Genomic DNA, 17,813 nt, shown 5'->3' on the forward strand with positions numbered 1-17,813 from the left:
TTTTTTTTTTTACAGAGTGAGTGGAACTCCTCTTTAAGGGGAAAGTCTTTTTTCTTGTCTGCGGTGTGATCCAGCACCATCTCAAGACCCGGGCTGAAAAGGAAGTCTCCTGTGAACGGGATGCAACAAAGCTTAAACTTGGGAGGCAATGTCCCCTGCCATGTCTTGCCACAGGGCTCTGCGGGCATAGTTAGGGCTGCTGACCTAGCTGTCATCCTCTCTCCGCTGAGGCGTCTGCAATATAGCCCACCCCCTGCAGTAAAGTCTGGAAGGAAGCTAATATTTTGTCCTGCGGGGATCCCGCCACGATATGGGCCTGTGGCTGTGTAAGCCAATACTCCATGTTCCGAGCCAGCACTGTAATGGCTATGGCGGGCTTTAAAGTTGGATAGTGTAGAGTCCCAGGATTTTTTAAGAAGGGAATCTGCCCTTCTATCCATGGTCTCAGACAAGACCCCCCATGTCCTCAAAGGCAAGGTATATCTTCCTGGCTACCTGAGAAAAAGCTGCGTCCAGCTTGGGGCTTTTATTCCACACTGCGGACGAGTCTTCGTCAAACGGGAACCTGCACTTGAGAGATTTGGCAAAGAAGGGCTCTCTCTCCGGCTCCTGCCACTTCCTCTTTATGGTTTCTACGAGTACTTCCTCTGCCAATTCGCCTCTTGGACCCCCCGCCTCCCTACTGGTCGCCGGGGCACCATCGATCCACTGGGGGCGGGGGGCGCAGTCGGTGTCTGGGGCAGAGCTAAATTCTCGACTAGAGACCTAAAGGAATCAAAAAGGTAGCCGTCAGGTCCCTAACCAACTTAACCAGGTCCCCCTGAGAGGGAACTTCCTCCCTGATCACCGCCTCAATACAGGACTCACACAGCACCTTCGTCCAAGAGTCTTTGAGGGCCACCTTGCATGAGGGGCACTTCCTTTTAGCCCCGTGGTGAGGCTTGGGTTTCTCTCTGGCCTTTACCTGTAATATGCAAACAGAACCGGGGTTCCCATTAACCACAGGGACTGGCTGACCGCCCCCCCCCCCTCCTCCTGGCAGGGTGTGGAAGACTACTGAGACCCCTCCCCCCCCCAGCCCCTCCAACCACCCGGAGGGCTGGGGACACCCCCTTGGAGCTAGGGGCACAACAAGTAGGGAAACAAGGCTCCTCTGAGCCACCTACCTGAGGCAAGCTGGTGCCGCCTGGTCCGGAGCGCTCCACACCACCGAACTCCGGTCCGCGCTTCCAAGGGACACGCACGGAAGACACGTCCCAGGAGAAAGTCCCGCTCTTCCGCCGGAAGTCCCCTGTCATCCGGCCCGGCCTCTACTGCCGGAACATCGTGGGGCAGCGGTACCTCTCCCTCGGTCCCCCTGGACACTGTAGTGTAGGCGCCCCAGACTTCCCACCATTTGGGGCCAGGGCGGAGCGAGATGCAGGTAAGGGATACCCCCCAGCGCCAAGGGGTGAGCACCCTTTCTGCAAAGTGTGTGTGTGTGTGGGGGGGTGCACCTGAACAGACCGTACCCCGTCTATACGCCACCCTATTCCCCATCTTCCAGGCACAGAGCAATCCTCTGACCACCCCCGGGAGGAGTTCTAAGCCCATGTCTGCCCACCGGAGGAAACACCGTTACTGAGGTCGAAGTGGGGAGGCCGTACTTTTATTCTGGGTGGAGATGTTTCCTCAGGTGGGAAGGAGCTGAGGGCTCTCAAGGTGCTGTCCTGAAAGATGGGGGGGGGGGGGGGGGGGGGAGTAGAACATGCTGCATTTTTCGATTAACTGTACTGGAATGCAGTAAAATGCATCAAAATCACAACGGAATGCACATGTCCGTATTTAAGTTGAAGAAAAAGACAGAGGAACAAAATAAACCAGAATGCATAAAAACAGCACCAGAATGTGTCAAACACGCACACAGAAAACGCATCTGGAACACATCCGGACTGCATTTCTATGGTGTGAAGCGGCCCTGAGTTAAAAAACGGATCACCCCCCTTCTAAAAATGACATGTAAACTCAATCATGTGTAGCTAATCACCTTCTCAATGGCACAAGAAGCCATTTGACTTTCAACTGTGATCAGCTGTGGTCATTTTGATTAACACAGCATGAAAAAAACTTGAGTAAATACAGCTGGATAAAACGAAAACTGTGCCTGTCTTCATTTCAGGCTGCAAAGCAACAAAATGCAATTATTTTAAAGGGGAGTGATTCTTTTCTAAACCCACTGTATGTGTGAATGTCTATTCATAGCTATCAGCTGGCTGATCGTTTTCATTGGTGAAATCTTCTGACGCATTTTAAATGGGTAATATAATCTTCAGCACACTGCAGCAACAGGGCAGCTAAGGTAATAAACACTCAATCCCCCAAAAAAACTTCCCTTCTACCCAAAATGCTGTAAATCCCAAGCCCACTCCCCTTTCATTTGTAACAGAGTGCTGCAACACACTCAGTCACACATGGCAAAAACTTACTCTTATTTGATTCCGCAGCTGCTCCGCTTCTTGCCGTAACTGCTCCAACTCACTCATTATGATGATGTGCAACTACTACACACCTTGGCCACCAACTGCAAGAACGGGTCTAAAAAAGAAAATAAAACCAGCATGAATCTTAACTGTAATGGTTGCAAGACAAAAATAGATTTGACAACAGACCTGCACAACACTGGTCTAAAAGCACGCCAGACTTTTTTTTTGGCAAGGGAGGCATTATTGGGTACTATATTGTGCCTAATTTAGAATCCTACTGTCTATACAAAGTTAGAAGTAACCAATTTATTGAGAAAGACTACATTAATGTTAATCAAAGAAAGACGACGAGAGGAAATTAAAGGCCAAATCCAGGCACAAGAAATACCTACCGTTGCCCACCCCACCCACAAAGGTTACTTAAAATGGTAATTTTTGCCAAGGGGTAGAGAAATATATATGATGCTGGGTTAACAGCCCTGTATTGTAAGCAATGATGCAGAAGGACCACCCACAGTGCTGGAGGGAGAAGACATAGTGCAGCCTTTTCATCTTCTCCTAGATGTAAGGAGAATTTAACCCTCGCAGTGCAGAAACACTGCAGCTCATACTAGGAGTATTTCAGCAACAGAAGCAGTGCAGTCAATCCAGAATTCAGTGGGTAGGTTTTGATTCATGATGTCATTTGCTTCCACCATTTTTTTTCATAATGCACATTACACTGGCTGAGGGACTGATCTGCAAACAGTATACGACTAGGTGGCACAGTGGCTTAGTGGTTTGCACGTCTGCCTTGCAGTAAATGGGTTGTGGGTTCAATTCCCGACCATGGTGCCTCCTGCATGGAGTTTGCATGTTCTCCCTGTGCTTGCGTGGGTTTCCTCCAGGTGCTCCGGTTTCCTCCCACACTCCAAAGACATGCTGGTAGGTTAATTGGATCCTGTCTAAATTGGCCCTAGTAAGTGTATGTATGAACGTAAGTTAGGGACCTTAGATTGTACACCCCTTGAGGGTTAGATACTGATGTGAATGTGCAATATATATATATATATATATATATATATATATATATATATATATATATATATATGTATATGTAAAGTGCTGCATAAATTGACGGCACTATATAAGTACCTGAATTAAACTGCATGTGCCCAAACAGCAGAAGATGTAATGTGTTCAAATTCTTATCTATAAGCAAATCATGACCCAATTTGAGAACTACAAAATGCTCAGGCCATAAGGCCCATTTACAGTTTGTAATGCTGTATGAACACAATGTGCACAGCAGCAGAAGCCTCCTGCAGCTGCATCTAACTCTCAAGTCCAGTACACTGTGTCCAGCGGCCATGCATCCGTTCATGCATGAAGGCTGTCGAGCTTTGACATGCAGCAGTGTTTGTGCACCTGCTACATCTACTTTAACCACTTGCCCTCCTGAAGATTTTCCTGACCAGGCCACTGCGTTACTGCAACTGACAATTGCGCGGTCATGCAATGCTTCTTTCGGTGGTATTTGATCACCTGTGCGTTATTCATTTTCTGCGCAAAAAAAAAAAAAAAAAAAAGACCAACAATTTTGAAAAAAAAAACACCAATACAGTGATGAGTGCTGATCTAAAGCACTGACACTGTACTAATGGCACTGGGCAAGAAGGGGTTAACATGTGGGGCGATCAAAGGGTTAACTGTGTGCTGTTTTACACTGTGTGGCTGTGTTTGTGCTTCACTGTAAGCACACTGCTTTGCATGGCTGTTCCATGCATAGCCAAGCAAAGCAGTGTACAGGAGCTGACAGGGGAGAGAACGGTTTTGTTTACAACAGTTCTCCCCCGTCTGAGATGCTCAACGATCACCCGGCACCGATGAGTAATCACCGGCTGACTGACAGCAGCGAATGGCGGCACGGGTAGGGCGCATGCGCGTCCCCTACCTGGAAATGCAAAATCACGTATATATAAGTGATTTTCCGCTGCATGCAGCCCTGTAGCAGTACTTCTGCTCAGGGAGATGCAGATGTCAAATTACAGGTAGACTGCATGCAGTACAAGTGCTAGCCTCCATCTGAATGAGATCTTCGCAAAATGCATCATTAAGGGGTAACTCCACTCTCATGCGGAAAAAAAAGCAAATAAAAAAATATATAACATATACAATTGCGACAAGTCATATTGTAGTTGAATGTTATTTAAAAAATTACCTTTCCTTTTCATTCTACAGCACTGCAATTTTCTGTAAATTGCAATGCAATATGGTTACCTGGAGGTGTTCTGTATACAGAATGCGTACAGAACACCCCCAGAAACAACATTTCCTGCTTGAGTGATTGGCTCACTGATTTTGCAATTTGAAATTTGCACCAAGATAGATTTCAGGTATCCCCTGCAACAAAAATGTAATTTTTTGGAGACATACTTCCAATAGGAAATCAGGTCTAAAGGGATGCAGACCCTGCAATTTTCCTCATTAGAACCATGCAAGTGCAGCAGCTGATTAATAATTATGAAACCACTCCCATTAGATTCACTTTCCACATGGACAAAACAGCTCTTTTTCTTCAGAATACCAAAAGGTAGGGATGTGCAAACAAAAGGTTGGTAAAATCCTTGCAATGTACATAGATCACCCAGAGTGTAGCTACTATTTAATGTCTTATGCACAGTTTTAATACAGGTGGACTAGATAACAAAAAAAGTTGCCTCAATAACTAGGCTAGTGGGGCCCACTGGCCAAAAAATTAAAAAAAAAAAAAAAAAACCCAAAAAAACACATTCATATTACTACATACACAAAAATTTATCGATGTTGGTTTACAAAGTAGATTTATAAAAAATCATAATCATAAATGTTATTCCATAATTTGCCCTATTTAAAAATTATACTTCGGGTCTATCCGCACCAACGAGGCAGCTGGTGTGTGGTGCAATGCGGAGGGACAATTGTAGTGTCAATTTCTGCACGTGTCCCAACTGACACACATGGAGATGCACGGGTGTTCCAGGAAAGAGGGGATGATTCAGGGTTTTCCAGTCAAACACAGCCCTCCCTTGGGTGTACATTTAAGTGCATCAAGGTATACTGAGAGCAGAGAAACCCATGGGGAACCCCAAGGAGAGAAAGCTGCAGCGATGCTCCACATTCTGCACTGTAGAAGCAAGAAAGCAGCAGGAATTCAAATTCCTGCGGCTTTCTCTCCTCTCCTTGCAGGGATAACAGTACAGGCTAGACGGCTTCTGATTAGTCAGCACCATGACAGTGCTGACCAACCAAAAGTGGTTTAGCCTATACTGTGTTCCCTGCAAGGAGAGAAGAGAAAGCCACAAGGATTTCAAATCCTACTGATTTCTCTCTTCTCCTACAGCGGAGAATCTGGGGCATTGCCGCAGCTTTCTCTCCTCTCCTACTGCTGAGAATCTGGAGAATCTGCCTCCATCCTCCAATGGCCGACACCAAGGTATATATCCCCACATACCCTTCTCTCCCACTCTGCTCAGGTGGGATTGGGTGCAGGGAGGTTTCCTGTACCGCTTTTGTGTGAACTCAGGCTATGGACAGAAATAGCATTCCTGTTCAAATTGTATGCTATTCTTTGCAGTGCAATTTGCATCCATAAATTTTGTATTGGCGCAAATCGCATCCCAAAATATTGGTACTTTGTATCGGTGAGTACTTGACCAAAAGTATTGGTACTCTTACTCGCTGATCAAAAAATGGTATCAGTGCATCCCTACATTTCCCCATTCCACTTCTCCGTTTAGCCATCAGGACCTGAAAAACGGGATTTTTTGTTGCTCATCATAAAATCCCTTTCTCCGAGTTCACTGACTGACACAGCCTCTTCATATTCTTGATCATAGAGTTATACTGCCCCCTACATGAGGAGGACACTAGGCAGAAAAAAAAGAAGCTGAGCACCGCCCATGGGCAGTCCCAGCTAGTAGTAAACCTCCTCCCTGCTACAGGCAGCTCAGTTAGCCACAAATAAGTAACAGACAAGAAAAGAGGGGTGGGTGCTGTGTCCATCAATTAACTCAGAGAAAGGGATTTAACAGTGAGAACAAAAAAAAAAACTTGGTTTTCCCTTTTGTTCATTGATGGATACAGCTGCCAAACCCCGCATCGGACGATGCCCAAAACAGCAACTTCACAAAACATGGCAAAAATGTACATAGGTGACTAGCTAGCCGCCTACAGGCTCGAGACACAGATGCCTGAAATCGCACATCCAAGCATTATCCCATAGCTGGATGCGCTGTAGCAAGGAAGGGAAGAGCCCAGCTCTTAATGGTGAAAACCAAATGACCGTCTGCCTTATCCAGTGGGAATCATGGCAGATGGAGGTCACAAGGCCCTATCAGAGCCATTGCAGGCACAAAAAGAAACTCCAATCTCTGGAAGAAACTGCAACAGACCGGTAAAAACAGACCACATCAACAGGGCACGGTGCAACCTCATTAGGATCTGGAGGGTGGGGAGACAAGGGAAGCAGGACAATGTCTTCAGCAAAAGGAGATCCCAAACATTCCTATAAAGGAGACTTCCACTCAAGGCCAAATTTCAGATCCCCACCCCAAAGGAGAACAACAAAATCCAAGGCACTGAGAAGGTACGCGGTGCAGAACTTCAGCTACACACCGTGAAATGAATACCTTCCAAATACAAAAGGAAAGGCTTCTTAGAAGTGAGAATACGCACACTCAACATGGCAGGAAGCACAAGTCAGGCAACCCGGTCTCTCAGAACCCTGCTGTTAACAACCAGGCTAACAAGGCCAGTGACAGTATCCAGGAGGGAAGAGCGGTCCCTGCGACAAAAAAATCATCATGCAGAGGGAGCCGCATCGGAATTTCTGCGAGCAGATGCACCACGTTGGTGTACCAGGATCGCGGAGGTCAATCCAGAGCCACCAGAATGACTAGATACCCTTTGGCCCCTAACCTGCACAGCAAATAAGGGAGACGGTAGAGAGGTAAAGGTATAAAAATGAGGCACTAATGGCACCATCGGAGCATGCGGTATATCCTCCAGGGTATCAAACGCCTCACCAGGAATCTCAACCGCTTCCCACTGAGACCAGAGGCCAGCAGACCCATGTGCAGTCAATTCCACCACAAGCAAGTTTGAAGAAGCCATCTGGGTGCAGAGACCACCTGCCAGTTGGCTATGCAAAGAATGTAAATGATGAAGGGAGGCAGCACGAGAAAATACACCCACTGAAAAATGAATGTGGTCTCCAGTGCCACTGCCAAGCTCATGTCCTGCCCTAGCAAATAACCAAGGCCAATGCTGAGGCCATACCCGACAGGATCCTGACCGGGAGCCCTCAAAAAAGCTCCATCCAAGGACTTAAACAGTGATAGGCAGCAGAAACTCCTGCGGCGTTCAACAGCTCAGGGCCACTTTGGAACCCAGAAGTCAGCCATTCCAGCTGGAGAGGCCGGCAGCTGTAGGGACTACTGCCCGATGAAAAGGGAAAGGACTTTTTTGGAGAAAGAAGCCAAGAAAGAAAAAAGGCCGCAGGCAAGTGTCCCATGTGGATCTGGTTGGCCAAGGACACAGAAGGTTTACCCAGCTTGACTAAGATTCCAGTCTGCAGGACCATACTCAACGTGCATGGAGGCAAGAATCCTCCCTGGAGAAGGAAGGACACCACAGAGTGGACTGAGGTCATCTTGAACTTCTGCTTGTGAAAGGCAATGTAGGGCTTAGAGATCTGGATCAGACGGACTCCTGCCCTCTGCGGAACCAACAGGCAACAGCCCCGGATCTTCTCCAGCTCTGGAAGCGGAGGTATTATGCCCCAAAGGTGCAAAACCTGCACCACCCCCTAAATCACCTGCAGATGGGGGGGGGGGGGGGAGAGAAGCAAGCAGCAGACTGAAAGGAAGGAAATACCAGCTAGTAGCCAGGCAGAAACAGGCTGAGGACCCATCAGAAAGTGATGGGGGTCATGGTCCATGAGCCAGCAGAGGCAACCACCCAACCCTTGAAAACGGAGGGTCCAAGCCCACATGCAGAGGAGAAATAATACATAAACTGAGCAGCCTCAGAGACCAGGAGCGCTTGTGCCACCCATGGGAGCCTTGACAGGCTAGGATCCCCAGGAACCCCGCGTATAAGGAGCTTTCCTCGTCCTGAGTGAAAAAGGGAGAAACTCCTCCCACCTGTAAGATCCTTAAGGATGTTGTCCAGGTAGGCACCAAGGGGCCACTCACCTTGCAAGAGTAAGAGGCCAGGGCCATCTTAAGTGTTTGGTCCAGAAACTAAAACAGAGATCAAAAAGCCCGTTGAGGAACTACAGGTAAGATGGAAGGTCCAGAAGCATTGGAGCTGCATCCAAGAATGCAATACACTCGGCACTGGAGGTCCTGAACCAGATGGCCTGCCAGTTCCACAAAACCTTGGGAGACCTGGACTTCGGCAACCATAAAACACAAAGTGTTGTACTTGCCCTATGCAGTGAGAGTGCAAACAGGTATTGCAGGAATCCCCAACACAGAGATGGCAAGATGCCTGGCATGACCTCAGTATGGTGCAATTGCCCAACAGCAGGTCCACCCATGCAGAAAACAGGGGCTGGAAGATGCACAATGGAGGCAGAAAATTTTGCCACCCTAGGGGAAAATGCCCACAGAAAAGAACCAGGACCCACAAGCCATAGCCCAAAAGCATGGCAGAGCGAGAGTGGGAGCCCAGCATGTGTCCCTAATTGTCAGGGGGTAGAGCTGCAGCAAACCATAACTGAGGCTATCAAAGGGGCTGCAGGTGCCCTACAAAGACAGGGCAAGTACTTTGGGGAAGAAAGCACCCTACTGCTGCTGCTACTTCAGGTCAGCAGCTGCAGCGTAAAATCTGTTACATACTCACCACCCACTGGAGCCCTCTCAGCGTTGCACTCAGAAGAACAGGAGTCCACATTGCACTAGAACCCCCCAAGTTCCAGCAGCATGGTGATGTGCCCAACATGGAGTCATCACATCAGGCGGCCGCACGGCATCCTCAATGGCACCGGTGATGACTTGCATCAAAAATGGCCACTGGTGGCACTAGCCATCCACCTGTGCTCTCATCCAAAATGAAGCCATGCCAGACAGAAGTAAAGGCAGATGAGGCAACTAGGTGCACACACCCACATGTGCACCCAGGATCAGCACCCAACATGAGCCAGGGAAACCCCACAGCCACCAGAATGCACCACAGTGTAGGGGGAAGGCTCAGCCTGATGGGACTCGCTCACACAAAAGGGGTTGCCTATCGGACCATGTCAATATGCCAGTAGAGTGGCAGGAGACCAAAGTAATGTAGTGAGGCCTCCGGCTGTCCAGACATCCGAATACCCAGACGAGCCCTGCAGGAGGTGGGCGCTAGGCTGATCAGGAATGGCACAGAGGGGAAACAGAAGGTACCCACGCACCACACCAGTCGCTCATGGAAGAGAAAGGAGGGTGTACCATGCTACTTACCCCTAGGCAGGAAGGTACCTACCCGACAGAACACCTCTCTGCCAGAAACGGGTGCGGTTTGCCCAGTGAGACACTGTGACTGAGCTATGGGGCACTCAGTTATGTGTGTCCCCCATGAGGAACACGCACGGGCTGCCCAATAGCCATTCTGTCACCGGCGACTCACATCGTGTTTAGTGAGGGAGGGGGGCATCTACTTATCAATCCAGGCAGGCAGCGTGTGGGTAAGGCTTCCGAGACAGATCCTCCTCTCCACTGAGGTGGAGGGGGGGGCCTGTCGGCAAGGGTAGCACTGGGACAAAGACTGTAGGCACTCTGTCATATGTGTCCCCGCAAGACTTTTGAAGGGATGGACGCTGCTCAACTGACACCAGGAGTCCATTGTTAACGAATGGCCTCAGCCACCGCACTGGCCACTCCCTGATGCGTTTCACCCCGGCCATCGAGGTTTGGTCACAGAGGTAGGTCATTACCTTGGTGACCAAGCCCCGGTGGGAGGGGCAAAATGCATCAGAGGGCGTGGCCAGTGCAGGGGCTGAGGTCATTCATTAACGTTGGACTCCTGGGGTAGGTCAAGCAGCATCCATCCCTTCACTTGTATTGGCCAACACTGAAATTGCTCAGACCCATGCTCCCCTCTTCTCACTTGCCGGTGGGGTGATCCTTTTCCTTCCATAGCTTTGAGTGGTGCCATAGGGTATACTTTTCACCCCGCAATACTTCTAACTTGCTAGCCGCCCCAGGACAGGATGGGGCATGTCACAGTCGATCCAGCGTTTAGCTAAAGGTCTACGCAAGCTTGCTGGTCAGACTGGGGTGACCACTAGATCTAAGTTAAGCCCAGCCCAGCTGTTAATTGAAGATCTCTGCAGGAAAAAAATCCCAGGATAAAGGAGAAAAATTAAAAAAGCCTATGGAACCAGAGGTCCCAGCAAGGAACTAGGTCCTTACTCTTCACTAGGCAGGAAAAAAAAAAGGTTTACTACCAGCTGGGACTGCTTAGATTTTTTTATCTGCTTAGTGTCCTACGTCTGTAGTGGGCAGTATAACCCTATGGTCAAGAATATGAAGAGTCTGTGTCTGTCAATGAATAAAAGAGAAACAAAGTCCTGTGTAAAATCCAGAATGACTTGTCAGAGTTTACACAGAGCTAGAGACTCTCTCCACAAGGTGCATGTGACAGCATTGTGCCAATCAGATGGAACCTAGTGGTGCCATATGGGAAATTGCTGGGTATTCAACTTTGCTCCTTGAAGCTGAATAAATAGGGTGTGGGAGCAAAGAAAAGGCGAATGCATCCTGGTGGGGGTGGAGTGTAGGCAAACAAACCAATTATTTTACCTGACATGGACAAAGAAAAGGTTTATGTTAAGCTATTATGTTGACACAGATCCAAGTGGTATGGGTGACATTCTGGCCAATCTTTCTGCTCACTCCATGCTCAGTACAGTGCAAGGCAACAATTTCTGTGCAATTAGTGAAACATTCTTCTGGTAACCCTGCCCATAAGATGGCCAACAGCTGAAGAATTATGGGAAATGTAGTTCTGGGTTAGCACAGACTGCATAAGGATTTGATATATGTGTTAAAGAAAAGGTCTTGACCCATTTGCTAGCTCTTTGTGAAGAGGACTGCTGGAGGTGGGAGAATAGAGGCATTAGAAATATTTTTTGGAAATTAATGCAGAAAGTGAACCTTACTGTGCCTTGAAAGAAGTGACAAAAATCATACTCTAGCATTTCCCTTGAGTTAAGCTTTAAGACCATGCAAATACAAGGCTTTAAAAAGGTTAACACATACTGGTACGATTCTTTTCAAAAGGCCACCTTTCACATGTGTATCTATATTTTTTTTTTGTTAACTTCCACAATACTTTGTAATAAAACGAAACTGAAATGACTGTCCCAAAAAAAAAAAAAAAAGAAGTGTCTTTACGATTTCAAACAAAAGGTTTTTTAAGTATACACTTTTTAGAAGAGTTGCTCAAGCACATGTACAAGAACATCCCCATCAAGAGGCAAAACAGGAAACGATCTTAGGTGCAACCTTGATCTGAGGTCATTCAGCTATTGTCTCCCCCCTTCTGCAACTCTGGAAGTGTTTAAAACAGAGGTGCCTCCATTAGACATCTAGCACAAAAACAGGAAACAGTCTACCACGCCTCTGTTAAGGAAGTAAATGTTAGTTTACCCTTCACTTCCAGAGGCTCCACAAAAGGGTTACTTAGTAATACATTGTTGACACATATGTCAGCGATATGACAACTGCAAAGCAAACTCTCTTGCTGATCTACAAACTCTGAAATGAATTTCCTTAAAATCTATAGTCAATGACACAATAATAAAAGATAATCAAATGTTATAAGACTGGCACAGTTTGATACAATACTTAAGCTACTGTATATGATCTGCATCTTTACCCATGAATACTGGACAGAAAGGGCTAGATATCCCCCTCAGTTTGTCCTCCTGGCACATGCCTACCTGAATGCAGTGGCCAGCTACTGGAGACCACTTTGCTTGCCTCTGCCAACCTTGTACATGCAGTTTAGGAGCCATGCTAGTCAGCCCAGGACCACTAAAATCATTGTATTTTGAGAACATTATGTTAATACCGGTGACCTCCCTCCTAGATTGTAAGCTCCAAGGAGCAGGGCCCTCGAACCCCTCGTGTATCACACTGTATTGTTATTGTACTGTCTCATGTATTGTCTCCCATTGTAATGTACAGCGCTGAGCAAACTGTTGGTGCTATATAAATACTGTATAATAATGAAGGTATATGCTGTATTGAATCTTATGCTATTTCATGAGCATTTATTTATATATTTCAACACATTGGCATGTAAACTAAACTGACCAGCAAGTGTGACAGTAACCGGGGTTGGGATAAAATAGAACGCTGCAAGGGCTGTCACTTATCTCCACATTATGAAATATTGCTGCAACTGCTCAAGTACCTCAGTGTTTTACTATTATACAGGATTTATATGGCACCAACAGTTTGCTCAGCGCTTTACAATATAACGGGAGACAATACAGCAACAATACAGTTCGATACAAGAGGGATAGGAGGGCCCTGATCCTTGGAGCTTACAATCTAAGATAGATTGCCCGATTTGTGCACAGCTGTATTTACATAATGTTGAAAATATAAAAGCCATGAGCAAAAAAAAAAAAAAAAAAAAGATTCTTCCTCATTATGCAGTTAATGCTACACAACATAGAAAGAAGGAAGTTTCTTTTATTCCTTTCACCCATTGGTTTCTTTGTTCAGTCCCCTATGTTACTGCAGGTTTTTGCAGTGATGTAGGGGGTCCGAGGAAAGAACCAATGTCTGGTGGGGTGGACACAGGCATTCAAGGCTCGCAGAAGTTTCAAATGCCAAAACAGGTACTATTAAAGTTTCAGCACTGACATGGAGGAGAGGTAGAAGGGACAAAGCCACTGGTGGGGTATGCATGTGGTGAAGCACACTGGGCTTAAAAAATGCTGCTTCTACAGGAGTTTTGCATTTTGCCTATAGAAGCAGCTCAATGTTATCCTATGGGTCTATCCACATTAGGACATTTAGAGGCATATTTTAAGCTCAGCGCTTAAAATAAAAAAAAAAACCCCTTCTGGTTTGCGTTTTTCAGAATTTCCGGCAGAAAAAAAATGCTGAACGCTCCTAAACACCTGTACAAAAACATGCTATACAGGGGGGGACTGACAACTCAGGGGGCCCCCGGGCAATAGGGGATCATGGGGCCCCTGTGTCCTTGCCCAAACTCAAAAAAGCCTATGAAAAAAAACTACCAGGGGCATCTCATGGGGCCCCCTACTGACCCCGGGCAGTGCCCGAGTTTCCAAATGGTCAGTCCGCCCCTGATGCTATATGAGCATTTTGTTCTGCCAAAAGAACCGGTGTTTTTTAAAATGAAAGTAAATGCCTTTTTTCATATTTTACCTACAGGTAAGCATTTAATAAGGCATACCTGTAGGTACTGTCAATATCTCCTAAGTGCCAGTTACATCACCGGCGCATGTGTACTGCGCTCTCAACGGATTAAAAACCAATAGAGTAAAATACAAATAAAGCATAGAGATTGTTACAGTGTTACATAAACAGCCGTTGCCAACCCGGAATCGTGCAGCGGCGTGAAGTCAGCACTGTAAACTCCTCCCCCCCCTTGGTTTTTAATAAATACTACACTATTGGAAGTCTATTTGCTCCTGGTGAACTTTATTTTACTACAGCCTGGCTAGACAGAATGATACCCACCAACAGTCTCATGTCAAGATACATGTGCCTTTGGATCTTTGTTTAAACATATGGGTGTTTCTGCTGTTGTAGTGGCAGCCATCATTTCTGGTGAGTCTTCAATTCACTGGGAGACAGCGATGGCAATTTTGAATTGAATTGTTTTGCTGCAATCAAGAGCACTTTATGGTGGTGGATGGACATTATTTAAAAAATATTTTTTTGCACCATTTTCTTTTGATATCACGGACATATATTTGTTTTGACACATTTCAGTTTCACTATGATATGTTTGGCACTACACTTTGGGGGGGAGGGAATTGCCAGTCCCTGCCGGGAGAACGCAGTGATTATTGCTAGTGGCTATGGCCGCTGGCAATAATCACATAAAAACAAAAACCAAACAAACATTCTGGTTGTACTCAAGTCGTACAACAATCAAATTGGGTACAATCAGCCTGCCCATGGATGGTTCGAATCTCAGCCAGTCCCTGCTGAACCTGCCGAGATTTGAAAGATTGCAGCCACAAATGCCAAAATTGCTTGGGGTACAAAGAAAAACCCACAGGTAAGCTCAGGAGAAATAAAGGCTACTGTATTTTTTTTTCTTCCCAGTGTGGTTGTCTCAAGGAGCACAATATGACTACACTTGAACAAAAATGAGCTGCATTGTCGAGTTGCCAGAAAGAAGCCAATGCCACCAAACAGCCCAGTCACAATATGTCTGACAACACCTTGACAGCCTCACAGCTGCTGGCACACAAATCTGGAGTGACAAGACTAAAATAGAGCTTTATAGTCACATGGAGAGAAGTCAACAAAGCCTATATCGACAAGAATACCATCCCCGCTGTGAAGCATGGTGGTGGCTCACTGATGTTTTGGGGGGGAGCTCTAAAGGCAAGGGGAATCTTGTGAAAATTGATAGCAAGATGAATGCAGCCTGTTATCAGAAAATACTGGCAGATAATTTGCATTCTTCTGCACAAAAGCTGTGCATGGGATGCTCTTCCAGCAGGACAATGACCCTAAGCACAACACAAGGCCAAGTTGACCCTGCAGTGGTTACAGCACAAAACGGTGAAAGTTCTGGAGTGGCCATCAGCCTCCTGACATGAATATAATCAAGCCACTCTGGGGAGATCTCAAACGTGCAGTTCATGCAAGATCAAAGACTCTGCATTACCTAGAGGCATTTTGCCAAGACGAATGGGCAGCTATACCACCTGCAAGAGTTCAGGGCCTCAGACAGCTATTACAAAACAATGCACGCTGTTATTGATGCTAAAGGGGGCAATACACAGTATTAAGAAGCAAAAATATGAAGACCTCTGGGTTCATTTCATTTGTTTACTTGTTGCCAGGTTTTGTTTTAGGATTGTGCCATTGTGTTATGACCTACAGTTGACTATGAATTCCATAGGAAATCAAAGAAATGTGGTTTGCCTCCTAACAATTCTCCAAGGGTATGCACAAATGCATAACAAAAACACTTCCAAGAGAAGTTCATTGCTAGGATTTACATACACCAGGAACAGGCAACTGAAGGCATAGGCGGCAGTGCAGGCATATGCCATTTTCAGTGGCACCTTGAAGTTAGTCATGTGGCATGCATGCACACCTGAACTGGATCGTCTGGTAGGGCCTTGTTCTCTACAAATACAGAACTGATGCCATAGGCTATTACAAAGTCTGGCCTGCCACTCTCGTTCATCCACCTCCATGACGTTCAGCTGCCTCCCCTCCTCCCAGTAATAGCATAGGCATAGTGTTTTTGATAATGTAAGGACTGTGGCTGTTCTGAGGTCCAAAGGTGCAGGAACTGGGGCTGCTCTGAGGTCCAAAGGTGCAGGAACTGGGGCTGCTCTGAGGTCCAAAGGTGCAGGAACTGGGGCTGCTCTGAGGTCCAAAGGTGCAGGAACTGGGGCTGCTCTGAGGTCCAAAGGTGCAGGAACTGGGGCTGCTCTGAGGTCCAAAGGTGCAGGAACTGGGGCTGCTCTGAGGTCCAAAGGTGCAGGAACTGGGGCTGCTCTAAGGTCCAAAGGTGCAGGAACTGGGGCTGCTCTGAGGTCCAAAGGTGCAGGAACTGGGGCTGCTCTAAGGTCCAAAGGTGCAGGAACTCGGGCTGCTCTGAGGTCCAAAGGTGCAGGAACTGGGGCTGCTCTAAGGTCCAAAGGTGCAGGAACTGGGGCTGCTCTAAGGTCCAAAGGTGCAGGAACTGGGGCTGCTCTAAGGTCCAAAGGTGCAGGAACTGGGGCTGCTCTAAGGTCCAAAGGTGCAGGAACTGGGGCTGCTCTAAGGTCCAAAGGTGCAGGAACTGGGGCTGCTCTAAGGTCCAAAGGTGCAGGAACTGGGGCTGCTCTAAGGTCCAAAGGTGCAGGAACTGGGGCTGCTCTAAGGTCCAAAGGTGCAGGAACTGGGGCTGCTCTAAGGTCCAAAGGTGCAGGAACTGGGGCTGCTCTAAGGTCCAAAGGTGCAGGAACTGGGGCTGCTCTAAGGTCCAAAGGTGCAGGAACTGGGGCTGCTCTAAGGTCCAAAGGTGCAGGAACTGGGGCTGCTCTAAGGTCCAAAGGTGCAGGAACTGGGGCTGCTCTAAGGTCCAAAGGTGCAGGAACTGGGGCTGCTCTAAGGTCCAAAGGTGCAGGAACTGGGGCTGCTCTAAGGTCCAAAGGTGCAGGAACTGGGGCTGCTCTAAGGTCCAAAGGTGCAGGAACTGGGGCTGCTCTAAGGTCCAAAGGTGCAGGAACTGGGGCTGCTCTAAGGCCCAAAAGTGCAGGAACTGGGGCTGCTCTAAGGCCCAAAGGTGCAGGAACTGGGGCTGCTCTAAGGCCCAAAGGTGCAGGAACTGGGGCTGCTCTAAGGTCCAAAGGTGCAGGAACTGGGGCTGCTCTATGGTCCAAAGGTGCAGGAACTGGGGCTGCTCTATGGTCCAAAGGTGCAGGAACTGGGGCTGCTCTATGGTCCAAAGGTGCAGGAACTGGGGCTGCTCTATGGTCCAAAGGAGCAGGAACTTGGGCTGATCTAAGGTCTGAAAATGTAAAAATTGTGGTTGATCTAAGATCTGTAGGTGCAGAAATTGGGGATGAATTCCCCATGTTGAACAAATGTTCACTGTAAGATTAGTTGTCTAATGCTTGTAAACTGACACTTGGAAAAGGTTCCTAAAAACTGACATACTGTACACTTGAAACATTTTGGCTGGGGTTACACATCAATACCTTTGTTCCTATTCAGCTACCACTGTAATTACAATCCGGTAACAAGCCCAGTAGGTAGATAAGAACATAGGATCTCACTACCTTCCATGCAGAAGACAAGACTTTGCTAAATGAATTGCCCACCAAAGCATTGAAGATGCAATTGGACCTTTGACAATTTCTATGGTGTAACTGAATGAATTCCATATTCATTCCATTACACATGGCAATTAAACTGGCCACAAAGCTGGAGAAGCATCCAAAGTTGTAAAACCGATAGCAGTTCTTTCACTTACACCATGTAAACCGTTATTAAGTTTGTGCTGCAGTAATGTATGCATTACTGCAATGCACCATTCAAATGAACACACTAAAGCAATGCACCTGTGTTACAGTGCAGCACAATGCAAATTGCGATGCATTACATCAGAAAAAAACAGTGCATGTGT

The 17,813-nt window shown here is 47.1% G+C and overlaps 1 protein-coding gene across 3 annotated transcripts in view; it reads right to left on the reverse strand.

Moving 5' to 3' along the window:
- The window catches only part of GNB4 (G protein subunit beta 4), a 184,396-nt gene that overhangs the window by 35,618 nt on the left and 130,965 nt on the right, over positions 1-17,813 (reverse strand). For all 3 annotated transcript variants that reach the window (XM_089675545.1, XM_089675547.1, XM_089675546.1), the window contains exon 2: positions 2,466-2,574. In XM_089675545.1, coding sequence (XP_089531671.1) covers positions 2,466-2,522 — 57 coding nt within the window. In that variant the 5' untranslated portion in view covers positions 2,523-2,574. The remainder of the gene's footprint in view (positions 1-2,465; positions 2,575-17,813) is intronic.

This window comes from Staurois parvus, unplaced genomic scaffold (genome assembly GCF_062004578.1).
Source record: "Staurois parvus isolate SC_StPar_1 unplaced genomic scaffold, SC_StPar_1.0 ptg000155l, whole genome shotgun sequence".
Taxonomy (NCBI): Eukaryota; Metazoa; Chordata; class Amphibia; order Anura; family Ranidae; genus Staurois; species Staurois parvus.